The sequence below is a fragment of the Triticum dicoccoides genome, chromosome 1B (genome assembly GCF_002162155.2).
Source record: "Triticum dicoccoides isolate Atlit2015 ecotype Zavitan chromosome 1B, WEW_v2.0, whole genome shotgun sequence".
Classification (NCBI taxonomy): domain Eukaryota; kingdom Viridiplantae; phylum Streptophyta; class Magnoliopsida; order Poales; family Poaceae; genus Triticum; species Triticum dicoccoides.
In genome coordinates, this window is record NC_041381.1 from 243,954,007 (window position 1) to 243,966,544 (window position 12,538).

Genomic DNA, 12,538 nt, shown 5'->3' on the forward strand with positions numbered 1-12,538 from the left:
CGTCTTCCTGGAAAGGAAAAAAAAACTATCAGTCTAACCCCCAGTCTCCATTGCTGCCAACAAATGTGAAGTTGTACATGATTTCAATGCTTAGAGGGAGAGGGCGACGCTTCCGTGCGCGCCCGCCGTCCAGCTTGACGGGCAATGGAGCACCAAGCTCCGCCTCGTAACCGTGGTTGAGATGCTCGCCTTTAATTTGTTAAAATGAAACGGCAACAAGGAGTGCCGCACTATTGTGAGGAGGGGAAAGATAAGCAGCGAGGGCACTGAGTAGGATGTGCGGTGGTGTAGCATGTGGGTGAAATATAATTTCCCAATTCTCCAGCCCATGGCCATGGGGCTGGCGTCGCAATAAGTCATGGCATAGAAAGAGGATGAACGGCCGGTTGCAAGAAGGATCACACAGGGTGGTTTTCGTAGAATGATTAGGATCCCACTGTCACGGCTGGAATTTTGGCATTTAGACTACCTGCGTGCAATGATAGAAAGGACCACCTTTGAGTGGAATTGGCAAAACAGACCACCTGCCCCGTGGCGGCAAGTACGGCGACACGCGACGCGACATGGCTGTGGCGGCAATACTGTTCATTGACGGGGACGTGCACAATACACGCTCTGGGAGATGATGAACAGTGCATGAACAGGTTGCCGCCACTGGCTGTGGCGGCAATCATCACGTGTCGTTTGCCGCACTTGCTGCCACGGGGCAGGTGGCTTTTTTTTTGCCAATTCCACTCAGAGGTGGTCCTTTCTGTCATTACACTCATACAGGTGGTCTACAACAACAACAACAAAGCCTTTAGTCCCAAACAAGTTGGGGTAGGCTAGAGTTGAAACCCATAAGATCTTGCAACCAACTCATGGTTTTTGCACATGGATAGCAAGCTTCCACGCACCCCTGTCCATAGCTAGTTCTTTGGTGATACTCCAGTCCTTCAAATCTCTCTTTACGAACTCCTCCCATGTCAAGTTCGGTCTACCCCGACCTCTCTTGACATTAGTACGCATTAGCTGTCAGCTATGCACTGGATCTTCTCTTCTCAAGCTCCAATAGCATGTAGAAGAGAAACCCTTATAAGGAGGTCCAACTCCTCTTCAACTTCCGGGGTGGGACTAAACTTCCCACTACACCTAGTGCCTATAAACCCACATGGGCCCTTAGAGATTTTCAGAAATTGTTAGATGGGCCTAAAGCCCACCTCATATTTCAGCAATCCCCCACCAGATCTCGAGGGCCCATTGTGTTCTCTGTTCTAATTGTTGTTTTAATATACTAGTGTTTCAGTGAAGACCTGTGAAGGTTGAGCTTCACCTAGAGCAAGTAGCTACACTCCTTCACAACTGAACAATGGACTATGCCTTGAATTGTCAGTTTGGCGTAAAGAAGCTTCACCACATGTCTTACTAGTACTAGGCTGCCGAAGGCTGACCCCTCGGGTGGAGCATATAAGTCACACTCCTGGCCTATTCATGAGCTTACTAGAGATCACCCTAATCTCATAGACTGTGACCAGCAGTCAGGCTCATATAGGTGTGTTCCTCCAAAGATCGCTCTATAGGATAGCATCTTGCTTACATAAGTTTTGAAACACATTAAGACAATAGTCACCCTACCATACAGTATTGAGAGTATTGCATCTCCAACAGAGTGGGTTAGTATAGTTACTCTCCTCAGTTCACCACTGGCTTGTTTTCCCAGGTCCTACTTCATGGGATCTCTGATCACATAGGTTGGGTTACCACCATGGCAACTCATGTGGGTCTCATGCCCATCTCCCTCGATGCATTATCTATCACAGCACGTGATAGCCCTTTAGTAAAGGGATCTGTCAGATTCTTAGCCGTATGGACATACTCCAACGCTATCACTCCGGAGTTTCTTAATTTTCTGACAGCTTTTAATCTCATTCTTATGTGTTTGTTGGACTTCATGTTGTCCTTTGAACTCTTCACCTTGGTGATGACAGTCTAATTGTCACAGTTCATAAGGATAGCCGGAGCCGGTTTATCAACCAATGGCAAGTCCATCAAAAGATCTCGAAGCCATCCTGCTTCGACACCAGACGTGTCTAATGCTGTTAATTCTGCTTCCATTGTCGATCTCGTTAAGATCGTTTGCTTGCAAGACTTCCAGGAAACAACGCCACCTCCAAGAGTGAACATATACCTAGTTGTGGCCTTCATCTCATCAGCATCAGAGATCCAATTCGCATCACTATACCCTTCAAGTACCGACGGGTATCCGGTATAGTGAAGTCCATAGTTCATAGTACCTCTCAGATAGCGCATAACTCTTTCAACAGCATGCCAATGTACATCACCTGGTTTGGAAACAAACCGGCTCAGTTTGCTCACAGCAAACGCGATGTCAGGCCTCGTTGCGCTCGCTAGGTACACCAGTGAACCAATAATTCGAGTCTCAGTTGATCTTCAGTCGTGCCTTCGAACTTTCGAATCAACACGCTAGGATCATATGGTGTTTGAGATGGAGTGCAGTTCGAATATCCAAAACGACTCAACACCTTCTCAACATAATGGGATTGCAGAAGTGTAATCCCACTGTCATCATCCCTCAGTAGCTTGATGTTCAAGATAACATCAACCACACCAAGGTCTTTCATCTCAAAGTTCTAAGACAGAAACGACTTGACCTCCTCAATGACTTTGAGGTTGGTTTCGAATATTAGTATGTCATCAACATACAAGCACAGTATAACTCCTTCACCCCCACCATGGCGATAGTATACACATTTGTCAGCTTCATTAACAAGGAAGCCAACAGATGTCAGAGTTGTATTAAACTTATCATGCCATTGCTTAGGTGCTTGTTTTAGTCCATATAAAGATTTCAGCAACCTACACACCTTTCTTTCCTGACCATCTATCACAAATCCATCTGGCTGTTGCATGTAGATTTCCTCGTTTAGCTCTCCATTCAGAAAGCCGTCTTAACATCCATCTGGTGGATGAGAAGACCATGCGAGGCCGCCAACGGGAGTAATACTTGAATGGTGGTCAGTCTGTCCACGGGTGAATAAGTTGCATTTAAGTTGGCGGCCTTTAATGGTGGTCAGTCTGTCCTTGGCCACACCGAGGCCGCCAACTAAGTTGCATTCACGTCTTTGTCACATTAGTTTCAGTGTTATGACACGGCTAGCTAAGTTGCATTTAATTCACGTCTTTGTCACATTAATTTCGGTGTTATGACACGGCTAGCATAAATCTTCCTCTTCTTTTTGGTCATAGCCCTTGGCCACAAGCCTAGCCTTGTACTTTTCAATCGTACCATCGGGCCTAAGCTTCTTTTTGAACACCCACTTACATCCCAATGGTTTGCAACCATAGGGATGCTCAATGATCTCCCATGTCCCATTAGCCATGATGGAATCCATCTCGCTACGGACCGCATCCTTCCAGTAGTCAGCTTCTAGAGAGGCATACGCTTCTGAAATAGAAGTGGGAGTATCATCCACGAGGTACACGAAGAAATCATCACCAAAGGTCTTTGCGGTCCTTTGTCTCTTGCCCCTACCAAGGGTTTCCTTGTCATCCTCCTCGGGATTTTCATCATGTGTTTGTTCATAATATTCCATAGGAATGGCAGGCTCAGGAGTCCCCTCAGATTCCTGTCTAGAAGTGCTTTGCATCTCTCTCATAGGAAAAATATTCTCGAAGAATGTAGCATCCTTGGACTCCATAATTGTACTGACCTTCTGGTCAGGTACCTCAGATATCACTACTAGAAATCTATAGCCAACGCTATTCTTAGCGTAGCCAAATTAACGCAGTCCACAGTCTTTGATCCAAGCTTACGCTTTTTGGGGATCGACACATTGACTTTCGCCAAACAACCCCAAGTACGCAAGTACGAGAGTGTTGTCCTTCTCTTTGCCCATTTCTCATAGGGAGTGATCTCATTATCCTTTGTCAGAACTTTATTCGGGACATGACATGCCGTCAATATAGCCTCCCCCCACCATGCCTTGGATAAACCCGATGTATCTAACATGGCGTCAGCCAAATCAGTTAGAGTACGGTTTTTCCGCTCGGCAACCCCGTTTGACTGGGGTGAATAGGGAGGCATCCTCTCATGAATAATGACGTGTTCCACACAAAAGGAATCAAACTCACTCGAGAAGTACTCTCCACCACGATCTGACTTGACTTGTTTAATTTTCTTTTCAAGTTGATTCTCAACTTTTGCCTTATAGATTTTAAAGTAGTGTAGAGCCTCATCTTTAGTATTTAATAGATACACATAGCAATATCCAGTAGAATCATCTATCAATGTCATGAAGTATTTCTTTCCACCTTTAGTCAACACATCATTCATCTCACAAAGATCAGAATTTATGAGTTCTAATGGTGCCAAGTGTCTCTCCTCCGCAGCCTTGTGAGGCTGGTGAGGTTGCTTAGCTTGCACACATGAAAGGCACTTAGAACCTTTGGCTAAAGTGAAACTCGGGATTAAATGCAACTTAGCTAGCCGTGTCATAACACCGAAACTAATGTGACAAAGACGTGAATGCCAAACTTCAGATTCATTAACACTCGAATGAATATGGTTCACGACTTTATTGCAGAAATCCGCGAGGGAAAGGCGGAACATCCCTCCGCTCTCATAACCTTTTCCAACAAATAATCCATACTTAGTAACAACTAATTTATTAGACTCGAATATCAACTTAAATCCTTCTCTACATAGAAGGGAGCCACTAACGAGGTTCTTCTTGATGGCGGGGACATGCTGCACGTTCTTCAGCTGCACGATCCTTCCCGAAGTAAACTTCAGATCAACCGTGCCAACACCATGAACAGAAGCACTCGCGCCATTCCCCATCAATAAGGACCCATGGCCTGTGACCTGGTAAGAAGAAAACAATAAAATGTCAGCACACACATGAACAAGTGCACCTGTGTCTATCCACCAATCGGTGGGCTGAAATAATGGAAAAAATAGTAAATAAATTACCTTATCCAGATGCACCATTCTCATTGTTGCCCACAATCATGTTGACAGACTTGGAGTCCTGTCCTGAGTCCTGACTTCTTAAACTTGTTTGGGCACTTGTTGGCCCAATGTTCAACCGAACCACAAGTAAAGCAGCCCTCATCCTCCTTGTTCTTCTTGAAGGTCTTCTTACCCTTCTTAAAGTCGGTATTGTGTTGGACACCGTTCTTTCCCTTGGGCTTGTGGGAGTTGATGTTCCTCTGGCTCACCATGTTGGCGACAGAAGTTCCTTCGGCCCCTTTTCTGTGTGAGTCCTTTGCCCTCGAATTCTGCTCAACACTCAGATGGCCAATGACATCCTTCACAGAGAATTCACGCCTTTGATGTTTCAGAGTGGTGGCAAAGTTCCTCCAGGAACTAGGGAGCTTAGCGATTATGCAGCCGCGACAAACTTGCCCGGTAAATCGCACTTAAGAAGCTCAAGCTCCTTAACGATGCATATTATCTCAGGAGCTTGCTCCAATACAGGACGGTTCTCAATCATCTTGTAATCATGGAACTGCTCTATAGTATACATCTCGCTCCTGGCATCGGTGGCCCCGAACTTAGATTCGAGCGCCTCCCACAAGTCCTTGGCGACATGCACATGTAAATATGCGTCGACCAATTTATCTTCGATCACGTTAAGAACTGCTTCGAGAAATACAACGGCGGCCTCCCTGAACGCCTTCTCTTGTTCAGGAGCAATCGATCCCGTTGAGACACCGGCGACCCAGAACACGTTCATAGCCATGAGCCATAAAGTGGTCTTAGTATGCCAACGCTTAAAGTACATCCCGGTAAACTTATCCGGTTTCAGTGCAGCGACAAAGCCACTTGCCGAAAAATTCCTACACAGAATAGGTTTTTGGATTGTTGAGAAAATAGGCAATTTTTCGACTAATTTAATCTATAGATAAATCACTAGCATGGCATTGACTGAATTAATGACATACTGATTCTGATCTAAAACATGCACACACTACGCAAACAGTAGACACATCTACATACACTGCTAGTACTGCTAATACGAAAATAAACATGAGGGGGATAAACATGTTATACCCTCCAGTAGGCCAGGCAGAAGCCGCGACGGCGGTGGCAGCAGCGGCGTCCTCAGCGGCCTTCTTGTCGGCTTCGAGCTTCTCGGCAGCGAGACGGTCGGCGTCGGACTGCGACATGGTGATGATGGAGACGACGCGGACGTAGAGGAAGTAGTGGATCGGAGGCGAGCAGTCGTGTAGTCGCTTCCCAAAAACCTATTCACCCTCGCCCGTACGGGATCCAGAGAGGCGGGGTTTCGGAGACCTGCTCTCCCGTCGACCATGTACGCGGCGGACGGGATGGAGTCACCGGCAACAGCAGCAGCAAAAGGAACGACGGTGGGCGTGCGCGTGGAGCAGATGTGATCTGTTCGTGGCGGCTAGGGTTAGGAGACACCGCATACTTATATAGGCGCAACCGCATGGAGAGACGTGGGCTCGACCCACGTCCGATTCCGTGATAGCCCACGATCCGACGTCTCAGATCATGGCCCAGCTGTCAGAAAACTCTACATTACTGACTGGCAAAAATAAGCGCGTAGGTGTGAGCTTGGCTCAGCTCATTCCTGCAACCCGCGGCGCGTCGTGACGAGGCATGGCGTGGCGAGGCGGGCGGCGGAGGAGTGCGCGAGGGCCTCTTCTCTTCTCAAGCTCCAATAGCATGTAGAAGAGAAACCCTTATAAGGAGGTCCAACTCCTCTCCAACTTCCGGGGTGGGACTAAACTTCCCACTACACCTAGTGCCAATAAACCCACATGGGCCCTTAGAGATTTTCAGAAATTGTTAGATGGGCCTAAAGCACACCTCATATTTCAGCACACACATCCATCTCAATACGCGCATCTCCGCCACACCTAACTGTTGAACATGTCGCCTTTTAGTCGGCCACCACTTAGCGCCATACAACATTGCGGGTCGAATCGCCGTCCTATAGAACCTGCCTTTTATCTTTTGTGGCACTCTCTTGTCATAGAGAATGCTAGAAACTTGGCGCCACTTCACCATTCCGGCTTTGATTCAATGGTTCCACATCTTCATCGATATCCCCATCCTTCTGCAACATTGACCCCAAATATCGGAAGGTGTCCTTATGTGGCACCACCTGCCCCATCAAGGCTAACCTCCTCCTCCTCGTGCCTAGTAGTACCGAAATCGCACCTACTCGGTTTTAGTTCTACTAAGTCTAAAACCTTTCGATTCAAGGTTTGTCTCCATAGCTCTTAACTTCTATTAACCCCCGTCTGACTATCATCGACTAGCATCACATCATCCACAAAGAGCATACACCATGGTATATCTCCTTGTATATCCCTTGTGACCTCATCCATCACCAAAGCAAAAAGATAAGTGCTCAAAGCTGACCCCTGGTGCAGTCTTATTTTAATCGGAAAGTCATCAGGTGGTCTAAAATGCCAAAAATTCTCATGGGTGCGCAGGGCTAGTCCAGAGCCTGCAGCCTGAGACTTGTCTAGTTATTATAATTGTTATAAGATAGGAAAGAATCATAGTTTATTAGGGAACATTCACAGTTTTGCGAGGAAAGGGTCTGATCCAACTTGGGGATCAAGTAGATGTCGTCCATATAATGGACAGCCATGTAAGCCTTAGGGGCATCAATCAGAAAACGAAGGTTCACCTCCACCAACCCTCTCGCCCACCTCTCCACGCCATGGCACAGCAGCCTCCTCACGACTACGCTCTCCGGAGCTTGGGTCGTGATATCCACCTGATATCCAAGCAGTCCATCTAGAATCCGACGTCCTAGGAAGATACTTTTCAGGGTTGCACTGAAATGAAGTTTTCATCTGATACGTTGCCTTTAACACTGTCATTTGATCTGCCTAATCATATTTTGTGTATGAACTGCCAAATTTAGTAGCGCATAGGCAGTTGTTTCGTCAACTAATTAGTGCTTACCCGTTCTGGTGCCTCACAAATAAGAACATCTTGGGAGCAACGACAGGTTTCCTATGTTTTGGAAGACTAAATTGCACCTCAGGTACAAACAACTTGTGAGTTGTATGCATACAGGTCACATGACTTGAGAATTGCTCATTTGTGTCACTAATCTTTGTTGGAGTGGATAATCCAATAAGTGATTTCCAACGCTACATACACCAAGCTGTGCCCTGATTACCCTTGTTTCTCTCATGCAGTTGGCTAGATATAAAAGTGTTTTTCTGTTATACATGTTGTGCGTCTAACAGTGTATTTAAATCACTCTTTAAGTGTTCCTTACATTGTGTGTTCCATCCTATTCTAGTTTCTCACAATCTTGTTGGTGCACTTTGCGTCAAAGTCCCACCACGTGGCACAGGAAGACACATTTGGCACTGACTGGGATGCCCTGCCATCTTTTTATCCAGAAAGGGGATGGCCCTGGCCTTTCCATTGGTTGATGCGCGCAACCAATTTTTATTGCAACGTTTAATCCTTACAAAAAGAAAAAACGAAAAACAAGCAACTCGGAGTTTGCCAACCAAAGAGCAACAGGATTAACAGCAACAACTTGTGCGACATCAATCTTATTACTTTTTTTCCGATAAAACATCAATCCTATTACTAGGTTACATATTTGTTGAACAAAGCGTGTGCTACCATTTCCAAATGGCTGCACCCAGAGTCCAGTGAAACCCGTGCCTCCACACAGTGCAGTAAGCACCACCTATGGGTCCAATGTTTATCCTGCAAAAAAACAGAGAAAAAAAAGAAATTGGAAACATTTTTCTTGTTAAAAATAAAACCATTGCAGCAGTTCTACATAGCCCAACATAAAGCAGTCACTTCCACCCGCATCAGAGCCTTAATTTGTCTATTTACCCCATTTAACAAGTTCTCTTGAGATAGAGATTGGAGCGGGTAGATTAAAAGCCGCAAAAAGAATTCGCCAGATTAGGCGCATCAGGGGGGGTTTAAACCACAAAAACAATACGCTGGGCTTGACTGCCTAACTTTAGTTTGAAAAAGGAAAATTATTTCCTATCCTCTCTCTGTGTTTCATCCTTGTCCACACTTTCACATGATCAATAACCTAGTACGTTGCTGGTAACATTTCCTTGTGGCTAGACCGTTCGAGACAATAAGTGCAGCAAGCAAATGACCTTGATGTTGGTGACAAAAAGCGGAGCAAGTGCAGAATGCTGTAGCAAGGATGAAGGTGGTTGTGACCTTCATGAGCGCATGGACGATAACCTTTCATGAGCATTCATACTCTCACCTGCATGAGCGCATGGACGAAAACCTTTCATGAGCATTCATACTCTTCACCAGCACATCAAGACAACCTTGCCATTACGAAAATGCTGTGCCACGATGAGCATGTGGCCTTGCGTCCTGATGTATGGGCAAGTTCCACGGGTGGTCTTCAGGAAGAGCAATTTTGGTGAATTTCAGATCAAATCTTTTAGTTTCTAACTTTCTGTAAGGAATTTGGCAGCGATCATTTTCGGATCCAATAATTTTCTTGCCGAAACAGAGAGAGAATCAGGGGTAGGGATTTATTTTTTATTCTTTTGGAAAATAAAAGCAAGCATAGCCTAGAGAATCAGGGGCAGTTAGAACCAGGTGCCTTCTATTGCCATGTTTTCAGGTTTTCACAAAATGGACAAGATTAATGACTCAGTGGAGCAGTTCTCAGTTTCTGTTACCTGAATGCACCCACCTCACTACTTTTTTACCTAAGGATTTACTCTTGTGGAAATCTGAAAGAAGAAAAAAAAACATTTTAAGCTGGATTGCTTATTTCTGCACTTTTCTGATTTCCAGAATCTGACGTGGATACTACTTGCATAGAAAAATGTGACCTTTTCAATGGAGAGTGGCTACCAAATCCCTCTGGCCCAGCCTATACAAATTCAAGTTGTCGATTTATTGATGATCACCAAAATTGTATGATGAATGGTAGACCAGACACTGGATATCTTCACTGGAGGTGGAAACCTTATGAATGTGATTTGCCACCGTTTGATGAAATTAGATTTCTAGGTGCTATGAGGAACAAAGCATGGGGCCTTATTGGTGACTCCATTCTTCGTAACCAAGTCCAGTCCTTGATATGCCTTCTGTCTAAGGTAAATTATACCACATTACATGACTCCTCCTTTTAATTATCAATTTGTCATACTGAAGTGCTGCTGTTAATGCTTACTTGAAGCATCATGCTCGTTTCTGTATTTTCTGATTTTTTACGTTTAAATGCCCTAAAAGGAAATTTTGTTTCTCCTCATTAGGAGATACTACAATTGGAGGAGCATACACTGAATTATGCCAAGATACGTAACCCTCTAAACTATTGTATCCACTAGTATCCAGAGCAGTTCACCCCTGGCCAGTTTCTATAATGCAAGAATCGCTTCTGAAATTTTGAGAATATCTGATGAGAATCTTGTATGTACGTTGTGACGTGAGGTTTATGCATGTAAATCTTTGTTTGAAAGTATATGGTCATTTATCTGTGCAAAAAAATGTAATATATTTACTTTATTTTTGCACAGATTACAGTCATATTTTGTAACTAATTTTACACACATAGGCTGACATATTGATAGTTTATGGATTCAAATGAGCCCAAAAAAATGTTTGAAGAGGAATGTGAATGAAGCCAGTAGTTTAGGATCAAAAGTGGTGTTTTTTTTCCTCATATTTATAAATTGTGTGCACTATTTGAGTGTACTTCTAGTTGGGTTAGAACAACAATGCATTACTTATGTAACATGCCTCTCCCCTCTATACCTTGCATTTGTAGTGGTATAGTATCCTTATTATTGGACCTGCTTGCTGTTTATTTAGGCCGACGAACCTGTTGAGGTCTACCATGATAAAGAATTCAAAAATAGGAGATGGCACTTCCAATCATACAACTTCACTGTGTCCCTCGTTTGGGCTCCCTTCCTCGTCAAATCAGAGGTTTTTGAAAATGAGAATGGCGAGTCCACTTCCGAGATCCAGCTTCACCTTGACATACTTGAACCAACCTGGATAAGTCAGTACGAGAGGTTTGACTATGTTGTGATTGCCGGTGGACAGTGGTTTCTTAAGACTGCGGTCTACTGGGAGAGTGGTAAGGTGTTAGGCTGTCATCATTGCCAGGACAAGAACCTAACTGAAGTCGGGTTTGAGCACTTGTATCGCAGGACTTTACAAGAGGTACTCAAATTCATCACCTCGGCACACCATAAGCCAGTTGTCCTCTTCAGAACATGGGCGCCTGATCACTTTGAGAACGGCGAGTGGTTCAGCGGTGGAACCTGTAACAGGGTATTGCCTTACAAGAAGGGAGAGTACGGTGGGAAATACATGGAACATATCATGAGGGGGATCGAGCTTGAGGAGTTCAACAAGGCCGTAACAGCGGCCAATAGCTCAAGGGATGTGGTGAAACTGAAGCTCTTGGACACTTACAGCATTTCGTCCATGAGACCTGACGGCCATGCTGGTCCTTACAGGATGTTCCATCCATTTGCACAGGGCAACAAGGATGGCTCATCGGTTCAGAATGATTGCCTGCATTGGTGCGTGCCAGGGCCCATCGACGCCTGGAACGATCTGATTATGAAGCTGGTTCTCAACTGATGAAACCTCTAGATCTTGCGCTCCTTGCTGACCAAGAGTTGTAGGGCTGGTTGTGGGCCAAGTTGGCTACCTCGATTCAGGGTTTAGTTCCTGGCATGCTAGCGTGATGTGATTCTAGTTTAGCAGGAAGTAGTAGTCAAGAATATGCAGGTGTGTGTGTCTTTTTTTTTCTTGAAAAGGAGGACTACCCGCCTCTGCATCAATCCATGCATGCAGCTATATTATTAAATAAAAACGAGCAATGTCATAAAGGTCCAAAGAAGCTCATAAATTGAGCAGTGGTCGAAAGAAAATAAATCCCAAAAACGCCACATCTGGCGATATATAATTGAAAAGTGACACATCTGGCGATAAAAAACAAGCTACGATGCTTACACATTTAGCCTATTATTAGCTCGCCACCCAAATCGACTGAAGATGGCCCGTGCTATCGTCTTTCAGCGGTTGCAATCAATAACTAAAAGCTCCCTAAAGTCCGCATGAGTAAGTAAGGACCACATACGAATCCAAATTGTAGCTCTGTGAATAACCCGCAAAAAATTGATGAATTTTGTCCCATTAAAAATCATATCGTCCCTAATGTTTCGTATAGCACAAAATAGTGCACATACTCTTATCCGAATATGTTTAGCTAAGTGTACGTCCACTCCATCAGTCACGTCCCAGATAACATGTTTATGCTCCTTGGGGGTTGAACGTTAAAAGCTATATGAATTGATGGCCATAATAATTTTGCAAGAGGATATTCGAGAAAGAGTTGTTTAGTTGTTTTATTTTGATCATAAAAACAACACCTGGAGTTACCAACCCAATTCCTTTTTGCCAAGTTATCTTTGGTTAGAATGACTTCTTTATGGACGAACCACATAAATTTTTCAATACGAAGCGGAACTTTAATCTTATAAATGTGCAACAACCTCAACAATGGTTAGA

The 12,538-nt window shown here is 44.6% G+C and overlaps 1 protein-coding gene across 3 annotated transcripts in view; it reads left to right on the forward strand.

Moving 5' to 3' along the window:
- LOC119330161 (protein trichome birefringence-like 26) overlaps nucleotides 1–11,864 on the forward strand; it is a 15,027-nt gene extending 3,163 nt beyond the window's left edge. Inside the window, exons 2-3 of one of the 3 annotated variants that reach the window (XM_037603282.1) lie at nucleotides 9,800–10,104; nucleotides 10,823–11,864. In XM_037603282.1, the coding sequence (XP_037459179.1) occupies nucleotides 9,800–10,104; nucleotides 10,823–11,605 (1,088 nt within the window). In that variant the 3' untranslated portion in view covers nucleotides 11,606–11,864. The remainder of the gene's footprint in view (nucleotides 1–9,799; nucleotides 10,105–10,822) is intronic. The other 2 variants (XM_037603287.1, XM_037603292.1) reach the window with 2 other exon arrangements.
- The last annotated feature ends 674 nt before the right edge of the window (nucleotides 11,865–12,538 follow it).